Source organism: Nestor notabilis, unplaced genomic scaffold (genome assembly GCF_000696875.1).
Source record: "Nestor notabilis isolate BGI_N333 unplaced genomic scaffold, ASM69687v1 scaffold2894, whole genome shotgun sequence".
Classification (NCBI taxonomy): domain Eukaryota; kingdom Metazoa; phylum Chordata; class Aves; order Psittaciformes; family Psittacidae; genus Nestor; species Nestor notabilis.
In genome coordinates, this window is record NW_009926846.1 from 37,717 (window position 1) to 49,593 (window position 11,877).

The following is an 11,877-nucleotide window of genomic DNA, read 5'->3' on the forward strand; positions in this document are numbered from 1 at the left end:
ACAAAAAAAAAAAAAAAAAAAAAATAGAGTAATGTATTAATTTCATAATATAATCTAAAGCAAAGCAAAAAAGCAGTACATTGTACGCTTCATCTTCTCCATTCTCCCCTGCATATTTCCAAGAAAGCATATGAATTTTCTTTGAAATGTGTAACCCAAAGGAAATAACTTTACCTGTAAGCCAAGAACTGCTGCCAAAATTGCTGCATATCAACTACTGTAATGGGAAAGAAGCTGAAGCTGTACAGAAACTTTTTCAGGAACTTAGTGGGAAGGTGGAGAAATAAAATATATATGACAAGTTACTCTGCAGTTTTGCAAGCTCACTGCATATGGCACAGAGATAATACATGCTGCAGGCAACGAAAAGCTTTTGCTACTAGTGGTGAACAGAATGGAAAACCAAAAAGCTAAGAATTATTACATTTTTGATATTTCATCTGGGACACTGCACCACTGGTTTTTTCCCTTGAAAATGGTCTAACCTATCTAAAATGTACCACAAGACTGCACCTAGCTCTGGGGTTCCCAACACAAGAGGGATGTGGAGGTTTTAGAGCAAGTCCAGAGGAGGCCACAGAGACGCTGGGAGGGCTGGAGCAGCTCTGCTCTGGAGCCAGGCTGAGAGAGCTGGGCTTGTTCAGCCTGGAGAAGAGAAGGCTCCTTAAGGGGAGACCTTAGAGCAGCTCCCAGTGCCTAAAGGGGCTACAAGAAACCTGGAGAGGGACTTTGGACAACGGCCTGTAGGGACACGACAAGGGGTAATGGCTTTAACCTGACAGAGGGGAGATTGAGATGAGCTCTTAGGCAGAAGCTCTTCCCTGTGAGGGTGCTGAGGCGCTGGCACAGGTTGCCCAGAGAAGCTGTGGCTGCCCCATCCCTGGCAGTGTTCAAGGCCAGCTTGGACACAGCGGCTTGGAGCAACCTGCTCTAGTGGAAGGTGTCCCTGCCCGTGGCAGGGAGTTGAAACTGAACGAGCTTTAGGGTCCCTTTCAATTCAAACCAGCCTGTGATTCCGATTCTATGTTTCTTATTTCAGGTAGCAGTCTGAATTGATGCGCAAGGTGGCAGTCAAAGACCTTTCCCTGCCTGTGTGCACATATTCTTACCATGGAAGATTTACTACATGCACTGGGTAGTCTTCTGTGTTTCCATGGATTAGAGATGCTCTTAGATAATTTTACAAATTGATTTGACATCATTCTCATCCACACTTACATAACCTTCACACAATCATTAACATTGGGGGAAAGAAAAAAATTGGATGGTGATGCATTCATCCTTCTTTCCCACAGGTGGGAAAGAAATACATCAAAGAATTGCAAATACTTTGTCAATGAATATAGCGAAAATCAGGCTCATCATCCCCACTTTGAAGAAAAACAAAGAAAACCTAATCTTCACTCTTTCAGACAATCTGAGATCATTTTCGTCACGACCACCAGCTCTCCAGTTCTTGCTCATCACTGTCTGTAGATGGATAGGTGAAACAAAACTAAACCACAGTCAAAGCTCCTACATTAATATATACAGATCCTTTACAGTGTACTTATTTTTTTAATTAAATGCAATGCTACTGAAAATAGAACAGATGCAGGGAACCCTCTTAAGTCATACACAGGACTAGACTGAATCATTTGGTACAACAGTGTGAGAAATCATAATACACGTAAAAAGCAGTATTTAGAACAGAATCATTGTTTTCAATAGCAGGTTTTTTCCCCCTTTCCTCAGGGCAGGCTTAAAGGTTACAGTGGCCAACTTACTGCATTACAGCCTCCTCCTGCTAGCAATTTTTCTGATTTATTCTACTATTACTGTATTTGTTTCTTAAACTGCTAATGTGACAAAAATGTGCAGCCATGCCTGAAACTTTTTTTTCTTTAGCAACAAAGACAAAGTATTAAGATGTTTCAGTATATAAAGGATAATGGAAGTTGCACATTGCTTTATGGGGCAGAAAGACAATTCAAAAGGGCTGAAGTAAGAGACCCTAAGGTAGTCTATCCTAATCAGGCAACCATATTCTTCATGAGAAGAATGGCAAAAAGATTCTTGACATTATTATTATACAATCAATTGGCAGAGTGTGATTGTTTTAAAAGCCTTGCTTGACTCCACCTCAAAGGCACATGCTAGTAGGGAGGACAATGACAGGTTGTGCTCTTTGACTGAGGCCTGGCAGGCCCATCACTTGAAGGCACTTAAGTATATTGCACTGTGTATTGCACAAAATGAGCTATTACTTTTTTAATAAAAAGTTTAATGAAGGGAATTTTTGAGTACAGGCTGGATTACAGCTTAGCTATTTGTCATTCAGGTAGGACATCAGAAGTCCTTAACAAGTGGACAAAGGTTTCCATCTTGCTCTCTCCAGATATGTCTGTTGTTTTCCCGACCCTACGCTTTAAATCCCTAATCTCATACGTTTCAGAAGATTAAAAATTGCTCTGGCTTGCCTACTGTTTACTTTAGGTAGCTGAAGCAATCTAGCTTCGGTAACACAGAACTCCGGACTTGCTAAAATCCCCAAAACTCAAAATAAATCTGTGCATGCTGACATTCATACACTCGACATCTTTCCCTTTTTGCCAACCCCTACCATTAACTGTAGTCTTCAGTGAAAGCATTGCAAAGGTCCTTGCAGGGTGCCTTATTTATTAGTCAGATTATGGCAGCTCTTCAGTAGAGCAAATGCCACAGCCAAATGTGAACCCTGCAGGTGTCTCTGTAAGCATTACACACCAAGGTAGTATTTTAAATATTTGCATCAAATGGGATAAATACCACTAGCCTCTAACATTTGGACAGTATATCTCCACATATTTCCATCTGTTTGAATGTGGTGCTTGTCCACATGGATAAATGTTAACTCATTACCTCATTCTCATTTGGCAGCTGTGGTGGAAGAGACACTCCGATTTTCTTGCTTCTTCCAGGTGAGCCATCCTGTTTATTTCTGTTTGGTAACTCAGAAGTATAAAATATTTTCCTTAAGGAGTCAGCTTTACTTCCATGAATTGTCTTCCTCTCTTCCTCTGCAAGGAGAACCATACCAGATCAGATAACATAATGCACTACCCAAGAAAAAGAAAAATGTGAATTTCATTAAATCTGATATTGACTTATTTCACACATTCACTTTTCCTCTCATGTTCAGAGCTTCCGTGTGCATCATATACATGCATTTTGCAATCTTTATCAGAAAACCAAATATGCAGTTTGAGCTTCAAGTGCAGAGTATCACCTATTCCTCAATATTGAACAATTCATTGCCTCAAAAGCTTATGCAATATACAGAACACTTGATGAAACAACATGAAAGCTGAAAATTAACAAAAAAGGCAAGACAGAGAGTAAGGTTACACCTCTGCTTTTATTTTAAAACTTTGTTTAATCGCTTTCTGAATTCTGCACAAAATGGCACATAACATTTCTGCCCACGCCTTCATCTGGCACTTGCAAACACCAGACATATGAAAAGTATCTTCTTTGCAATACCACTACAAACCCCCTAGCACCTGCACATGCTCAGCAGAGCTATTTTAGTTATAAATTTTTAGAATTAAAGCCAGAACTCCCCCTCATTCCCCAAAACCAACACACACTTTCAACACTTCTGTGTCTAGTTTTAGAAGTCCAACAGCTATGCTTATGTGGAATCTCTCCTCATAAAATCACATGATATCTTCAGCAGTTCAGGTGCACATGTTCACAGAATCATAGAATCACAGACTGGTTTGGATTAAAAAGGACCTTAAAGCTCATCCAGTTCCAACCCTCTGCCACGGGCAGGAACACCTTCCACTAGACCAGATTGCTCCAAGCCCTGTCCTAACCTGGCCTTGAACACTGCCAGGGATGGGGCAGCCACAGCTTCTCTGGGCGCACAACCTCTCTGGGCCTTCCTTTTCTTCACATTATCAAACCAATGGTGTACTTTCTTACCAAGCACAAGACAGGACTATGATTTTGATCACAGTATAGCAATGACCTGGTCCAAAATTGGAGTAGTTCTTGTATCTTCTATCTCAACATCTTGGTTGTCACCCTGTTTAGACAACCAGGCCAAATGTGTGCCCCATATGTGAACCTCACAACCATTAGAGCAAACGCCCATGTTGCCTAGGATAGAAGTGAACCTTGGCAGCTCTTGTCAGAGCTAATACTGATAATAGCTTGTTAGTCTGCTCAGAGCCAGCACCCACAGAGCTCTCAGGTGTCCATGGGCACCACTGCCAGAATCTCCAGCAGTCCAGGACCACGTGATGAGATGCACTAACAGACCCTATAACATAGCTCCTGTATCTTTAGTGAGTAAAAGGTGTCCCTGCCTATGGCAGGGTGGTTGGAACTAGATGATCTTAAGGTCCCTTCCAACCCAAACCATTCTATGATTCTATGAATCTTTAATAAAATACCTCATTTGAGCTGATTTCTTTAGGCACTGCTGCTTTCAGTGGTTAACAATTAAAGTATGCTCTTGACTTAGCTTATTACCAATTTGATTTCTTCCCCGTAACAGCAATCTGACTAGGTACAAAAATTTTGCAAGTAAACATTTTTTTATTGGGATCAGACTAAAAAACAGCAGTACACTAGTAATATTTAATTGCCAGAAGCTTAGGTCCTGAGATTAATGATGAAATACAGATGTTTAAGCAGGGTTTGTTCGCTTAGGAGATTGCTATGCTCTTGAAAGACAGATTGGAAAAATGTTTTGCCCGTGCATTGATGGAAGATTGGAATAATTTCTCTCATATTTATTTTATGCATCAATAATGGCTGATCAGGCCCACACTGAAAATACGGAAGTATTCAAAAACAGAGCTGAGTCTTTCAATGATAGCTTGTTACACCTTTCAGGCCTTTAACAACTCCTTGGATAGCAAGAGCAAAGTTTTGACAACTATTACTGCTTCTGACTGTCCTACCAGCCAAGTCCATGGGGCATGGAGCAGCCAGCAGAATTAGGATACAGCTAGGTGATTATCAAATGAAACCTCAAAATGACAGACTCTAGGAGCTGACTACAGATCAGGACAAGTATGTGCATGGAAGTATGGACTTACAAACCTATGCTGAATGTTGTTAGGGTTTTATTTTCCCACAACAGGCCAAAAAATATATTATGACCAAAATAAATCACAGTATCATAGAACAGGAATCACAGACTGGTTTGCGTTGGAAGGGACCTTAAAGTTCATCCAGTTCCAACCCTCTGCCATGGCCGGGGACACCTTCCACTAGAGCAGGTTGCTCCAAGCCCCGTCCAGCCTGGCCTTGAACACTGCCAGGGATGAGGCAGCCACAGCTTCTCTGGGCAACCTGTGCCAGCACCTCAGAACCCTCACAGGGAAGAGCTGCTGCCTAAGATCTCATCTCAGTCTCCCCTCTGTCAGGTTAAAGCCATTCCCCCTTGTCGTGTCCCTACAAGCCCTTGTCCAAAGACCCTCTCCAGCTTTCTTGTTGACCCTTTTAGGCACTGGAAGCTGCTTCTCCAGGCTGAACAAGAGAAGACTCCAGGGAGACCTTATAGTAGACCTTCTAGTACCTAAAGGGGACCTACAAGAATTACGCAAAATAATCATGAAAAATAAAAATGCAGAAATTTTTATTTCAAAAAATCCCATTATCAAATATGAAGCAACTATAGGACAATTCATTCAAATGAACTTCACACCGCATGTTCTTAATGAAAAATAAATGCTCATTTAACAGAGTTTCTTTGGCTTAGTTTCAAAAATCTTACTTTGTAGCCGTAAGAAACACTGCAGTGTATTTCTAAAGCTTAACTATATGTAAAAGGCATTGAAGTGATTCATGTGGAGAGTTTTAATTATGTCCTCTGGGTTACTACATTGAGCTATCCTTACTAAGGAGTTACTAATCCCCAGGGACAGCTCTGCGCTGTAGTCACCATGACACCCAGAAAGGACTGGCACTCTGGGCATTATGTCAAGTCCTCGCTCATAAGAGTCAAGACTCATAGAAAGTAAACTGCACCAGAACAGAGCAGAGATCTTAATGCTCAGACCACAGATGGATCCTCTGAATAACTCCTTGCCCTGGGTTCAGCTACAGCAGTCGTTTTTTCTCCTTCTTAGTAGCTGGTGCAGTGCTGTGGTTTTGACTTTCAGTCTGGGAACAACGCTGATAACACCGATGTTTTTAGTTGTTGGTAAGTAATGTTTACGCTGACCAAGGACTTTCTCAGTCTCATGCTCTGCCAGGGAGGAGGGGAAGCCAGGAGGAAGCAGAGACAGGACACCTGACCCAAACTGGCCAAAGGGCTATTCCATACCACAGCACGTCATGCCCAGTATAGAAACTGGGGGGAGTTACCCGGAAGGCCCAGATCGCTGCTCAGGTTGGGCTGGGTATCAGTCAGTGGGTGGTGAGCGGTTGTGTCCTCTCCCCTTGCTATTTCCCTTATCATTATTATTGGTAGCAGTAGTGGTTTGTATTATACCTTAGTTACTGGACTGCTCTTACCTCAACCCATGGGAGTTACATTCTTCTGATTCTCCTCCCCATCCCTCCAGGAGCGGGGGGTGGAAGAAGCGGGGGGAGTGAACGAGCAGCTCTGTGGTTCCGAGTTGCTGGCTGGGCTTAAACCACGACATTCCTAAATTCCAGGTCTCTTGCTACAACATCTGGGTTCCCCCTCCCTTTTTAGTAAGCACTTTCCTACAACAGCATTTGGAAGCAGCAGTACATATGGGCAAGCTCTTCCTCCCACACACTCTTCTTCAAGCCATGGAAATGAAGCAGTATTACACAAGAAACCCTCTTTTAAATTCTTGACAGGTAAAATGGTCACCCACTATTTGACGATATTTTTACTGCCAGCCTTCTTTATAGGAAGAACTAGATTACTAACCAAAAAAGCTTCAATCTGTTATTTAGTGTTATTAGTTATTACTACAGGATGGGCTTCCTGTTTTATACAAAGAACTTACAAGTATTTTATACATAAGAATGACAAGACACAAAAGGATATTTACTGTATTTTAGGGTATGTATTAGCAAATTATGCCAACGTGCAGACTTACAGAGTAACAATAGGAACTGAGGATCCAGCAACCTCCCTGTTCACATCAGGAACCTTTGTGCATGAGAAGTGAGGAAAAGTTTCTGGAAGCCATACACTTTCCTTGGTCAGGTCAACAGAAAGACAAAAGGCATCATCAGCTGGAATAATCAGCAAGATAATTCATACAGCCAAATCATGATACTCCTGCCCAACCTGTAGCTGTGATTGGGATTGCCCTGACCCTGGTGTAGGACCTTGCACTGGACTTGGTTGAACTTCATGAGGTTGGCATTGGCCCCTTGCTGAGGGTGCCTCAATCCCACTGTCCATGTCACCAACAAACATGTTGAACAAGACCGGTCCCAACACTAAACCCTGAGGGACACCACTTGCTACCCATCTCCAGTTGGACATTGAGCCATTGACTGCAACTATCTGCGTGTGGCCATCCAGCCAATTCTTTATCCACCAGGTGGTCCATCCATCAAATTGATGTCTCTCCAATTTAGAGAAAAGGATGTTGTGTGGGACAGCATCAAACGCTTTGCAGAAGTCCAGGTAGATGATGTCAACTGCTCTGCCCCTGTCCATCAGTTCTGCAGCCCCATCATAGAAGGCCACCAAATTGGTCAGACAGGATTTCCCCTAGTGAAGCCATACTGGCTGTCACCAACCACCTCGTTGTTTTTCATGTGCCTTTGCATGATTTCCAGGAGAATCTCCTCCATGATTCTGCTAGGTACAGAGTTGAGACTGACTGGTCTGTAGTTCCCTGGGTCTTCCATTCTCCCATTCTTGAATATGGCAGGTATATCTCCCTTTTTCCAGTCATTGGGAACTTCACCTGACTGCTGTAATTTTTCAAATATGATGGACAGTGGCTTAGCAACTTGATCCACCAGTTCCTTCACTTGCCGGTGAAGACTCAGGCAAAGAAATCATTGAGAACCTCAGCCTTCTCCAAAGCCAGGGTAGCTAGTTCTCCCATTTCCTTCCAGAGAGCGCCCACATTATCCCTAGTCTGTCTTTTGTTTGCAACATACCTATACAAGTCCTTCCTGTTACCCCTGACATCCCTGGCCAGATTCAACTCTATCTGGGCCTTAGTTTTCCTGACCTGGTCCCTAGCTTCCCAGACAATGTCCCTGTATTCTTCCCAGGCCACTTGCCCTTGCTTCCATCTTTTATAAGCTTCTTTTTTCCCTCTTAAGTTTTCTCAGCAAGTGCATTCATATACTTATGTGCCATTTAACAACCCCAGACTACAGCTAGAAGCACTATCCCTTTTCCTAAGAGATCAGTCATAAACTGCTGTCAGAAACTGTTCTCTGCTTAAGACCATTGCAGAGTTATTGGGTTATAGAATAATACGCATTATATTTGATGATGAAACATTCGCAACTGCAATGTGATACTAGATTCACGACTGCAAGTGAAGAAAAATTCAGAAGGAAAAAAGTCTAAACCAAAAGCAGTTTTGAAATGGATGCTGCGGACATATTATCAGTTATGCAACCATGTGCATACATCCCTCAGGGCCAGTAGGATCCACCTTCAGATGTCCAAAGTAACTACTGATACCTGTAGTTTCTCAATGCACATGCCACATAACTGGTTCTTTTGAAGCAGTAACAGTCACAACCGTAAAAAATACTATCAGAAATAACACACATACATTGTTCTAAATTTAAAGAAACTATAATGTGCAGAGATATATCGCAGTTGTATTCCTTTGACAGAGTTCTTAAGTTCAATCATTTCTGCCCTTACTTTTGAAAGAGAAAGGGAAGGAGAGAGGATCACATTCAAGCCAGAAAGAGGCTCACTCTGCCTTCCCCTGCCTAACTGTTAATTGACTTACTAGTCACAGTTCTCAACCTGCCAGGACCCAGATGTACAACACTGGTCTTTACAACATATGACAAACGTCCAAAATAAGGGTTACAAACACAACAAAAAGTAGCAGAAGAAGAAGGGTGAAATGATGGATGGAAAGATTCACATATTCAGGCTGCACAGAGTTTTTCAATCTTACTTTTTAGAAATTCCACTGTCAGTACCTTTACAATGAAATAAAAAGCTAGCTTAGGTCTCTAGAAAAGTATACCTGAGTTTCTCAGGAGTAGTATCTATCATAATTGTGTGCCACTGAAAAGTATGTTGCAAACTCCAGAAACATACTTCTATTAGAAAATACCCAGCTGGATAAATCTTTTTCTCTCCTGCTATGTATCCCATATATTGATTAAAATTCCCTTTCTCTTCCAATTTGGAAGGGAATCTTTTGAAAATGTCCACTGATCACCCACATATTTCAAAGAATAATGGACTCACTTATCACAAAGCCAGAGAAAATTGCTACCAGGATTAGCAGAAAAAAATCCCATCAGTGAAATCTGACAGATGAAATAGTAGTCCCAGAAGAATGATAAAAGTCTCATGGTCTGAAACATTTCAAAGCCAGACCATACACAGCAATCAATAACAAAATCTATAGAAAACACTGGGCAAAACAATATTACCAGGTATTTCCTGCCTTTTTTCAATTGAATGAATGCATTCCCCACCAAAAACCAAATCACGTTTGAATAAGAAACAGGCCCGTTTAACTACATACTAGAAAAATAATATGGCAAAGCTCCTATTCTAAGTTCCAATTTACTCCTTTGTCCTTAAAATGCTAGACTAGGCAAGCGTCAGCAGTAAGCCTGTGAATCTCTTAAATCTCTTCCAAATTATGCTTTGATGGAAAACCTGAGATTCAAATAATCACAGAATCATGGACTGGTTTGGGTTGAAAGAGACCTTAAAGTTCGTCCAGTTCCAACCCCTGCCATGGGCAGGGACACCTTCCACTAGACCAGGTTGCTCCAAGCCCCGTCCAACCTGGTCTTGAACACGGACGGGGATGGGGCAGCCACAGCTTCTCTGGGCAACCTGTGCCAGCACCTCAGCACCCTCACAGGGAAGAACTTCTGCCTCAGAGCTCATCTCAATCTCCCGTCTGACAGGTTAAAGCCATTCCCCCTTCTCCTGTCCCTACAGGCCCTTGTCAAAAGCCCCTCTCCAGCTTTCTTGTAGCCCCTTTGGGCACTGGGAGCTGCTGTAAGGTCTCCCCTTAAGAAGCCTTCTCTTCTCCAGGCTGAACCAGCCCAGCTCTCTCAGCCTGGCTCCAGAGCAGAGCTGCTCCAGCCCTCGCAGCATCTCTGTGGCATCCTCTGGACTCACTGCAACAGCTCCACATCCCTCTCATATTGTTGTCCCCAGAGCTAGACAACAGATTGCAGCAGGGGTTTCACCAGAGCAGTGCAGAGGGGAAGAATAATACAGTGACTTAGTGCAGGACTCCTGAACAAAAAATCATTCTACTCATAGTAGCATGATAACTGTCTTGCACAAAGGTCATGAGTACAAATCATGTTTATTCACTATCTCCATTCTTCAATCAAATCACCAGCAAACAGACACATTTTAAAACCAGAACAAACCCCATTACTGACATGTTTCCATAAAACATCACTGTGCCATATTCACAAGATGAAAACATACTGTAGAAGTACCTGTATTTACCTATTTACAGCTATGTACACCATTGTAATCTGAGTTCATGTACCCTAAATGCCAAGCTGTAAGACGAAAAAACAAATCTAAAGGCTGAAAATACAATTTGTTTGGGAAGATAATTTTTAATGCCTTCTCCTTCTTTTTCGTAGTTCAATCAAACCAATTCCCAGATTTTCTGCAGTAATCCAATCAAAACTTGCAGCCTCCTTCTGCTTGTATATTGCCCAGCTGAGAAAAGTGTTTTAAAGTTACTTAGTCCAGAAAACCTGCTATGATTTAAATTCTCAAGCTGTCTTCCTTTTCCATGTATTAAAAAGCCATGAATCTCTGTAAACGAATGCCGTTCGACAACTTTTCATGACAAAAAGCCCAAGTATTCCATACAGTAAGTATCTGAAGGATTTCAGTATTAGACTCCTACATGCCAGTCCATAAGTAAGCACAATCCAGATGCAACTCAGGCACCTAAATTTCATTATGTAGTCATGCTTTAAGAGTCTTAGGGCATCCTACATAGCCTCCTGCTGCCACCCACAAAGGCAGTGGATGCTCCATAGATACTATATCCTATCTGCCAAGCTTCAGCACCTGTATTGTCTAACCCCTAGCTATCTGAATTCCTGTAGTCTTGTTTCAATCTTACTCGACCAAAACCCTCACTACTTCCGATGACAGTAATCTCCAGTAGCACTGAACAAGCAGAACTCTTCTGTCAAAGTAACTTGATCTATACAGCAGAGAAAAGAAGAACTTACTTGCCTAAATGTGCAAATTAATCTTTGTAAAACATCTTGAAAGTCCAATATGTCAAATATTGTGGCCTTCCCTTTCTCACTTCACCTCCACTTAACAAGAGTATTTTTGCTGCTGAATACCATTTCCTTCACTGCAGTGTTTCCCCAGTGTAACTCACTCCTGCCCCAGGAATTCTTTGCTCTTTACACCAGAACAGAGATTCTGCTGGAGCAGCTCTGCTCTGGAGACAGGCTGAGAGAGCTGGGCTTGTTCAGCCTGGAGAAGAGAAAGCTTCTTAAGGGGAGACCTTAGAACAGCTTCCAGTGCTAAAGGGGTTACAAGAAACCTGGAGAGGGGCTTTTGACAAGGGCCTGTAGGGACAGGAGAAGGGGAAATGGCTTTAACCTGACAGAGGTAAGATCTTAGGAAGAAGCTCTTCCCTGTGTTAGTGGTGAGACACTGGCACAGGTTGCCCAGAGAAACCACAGCTTATGTCTTAGACCTTATGTCTAATCTATATCTATACTCTTTCAGCTTAAAGC

At 42.2% G+C, this 11,877-nt stretch overlaps 1 protein-coding gene across 1 annotated transcript in view; it reads right to left on the minus strand.

The window, feature by feature from the left end:
* The window catches only part of LOC104405157 (chromosome unknown open reading frame, human C11orf74), a 35,320-nt gene that overhangs the window by 17,861 nt on the left and 5,582 nt on the right, over positions 1 to 11,877 (minus strand). The window contains 2 exon segments of the mRNA XM_010013772.1: positions 1,372 to 1,470; positions 2,881 to 3,038. Of these exon segments, the coding sequence (XP_010012074.1) occupies positions 1,372 to 1,470; positions 2,881 to 3,038 (257 nt within the window).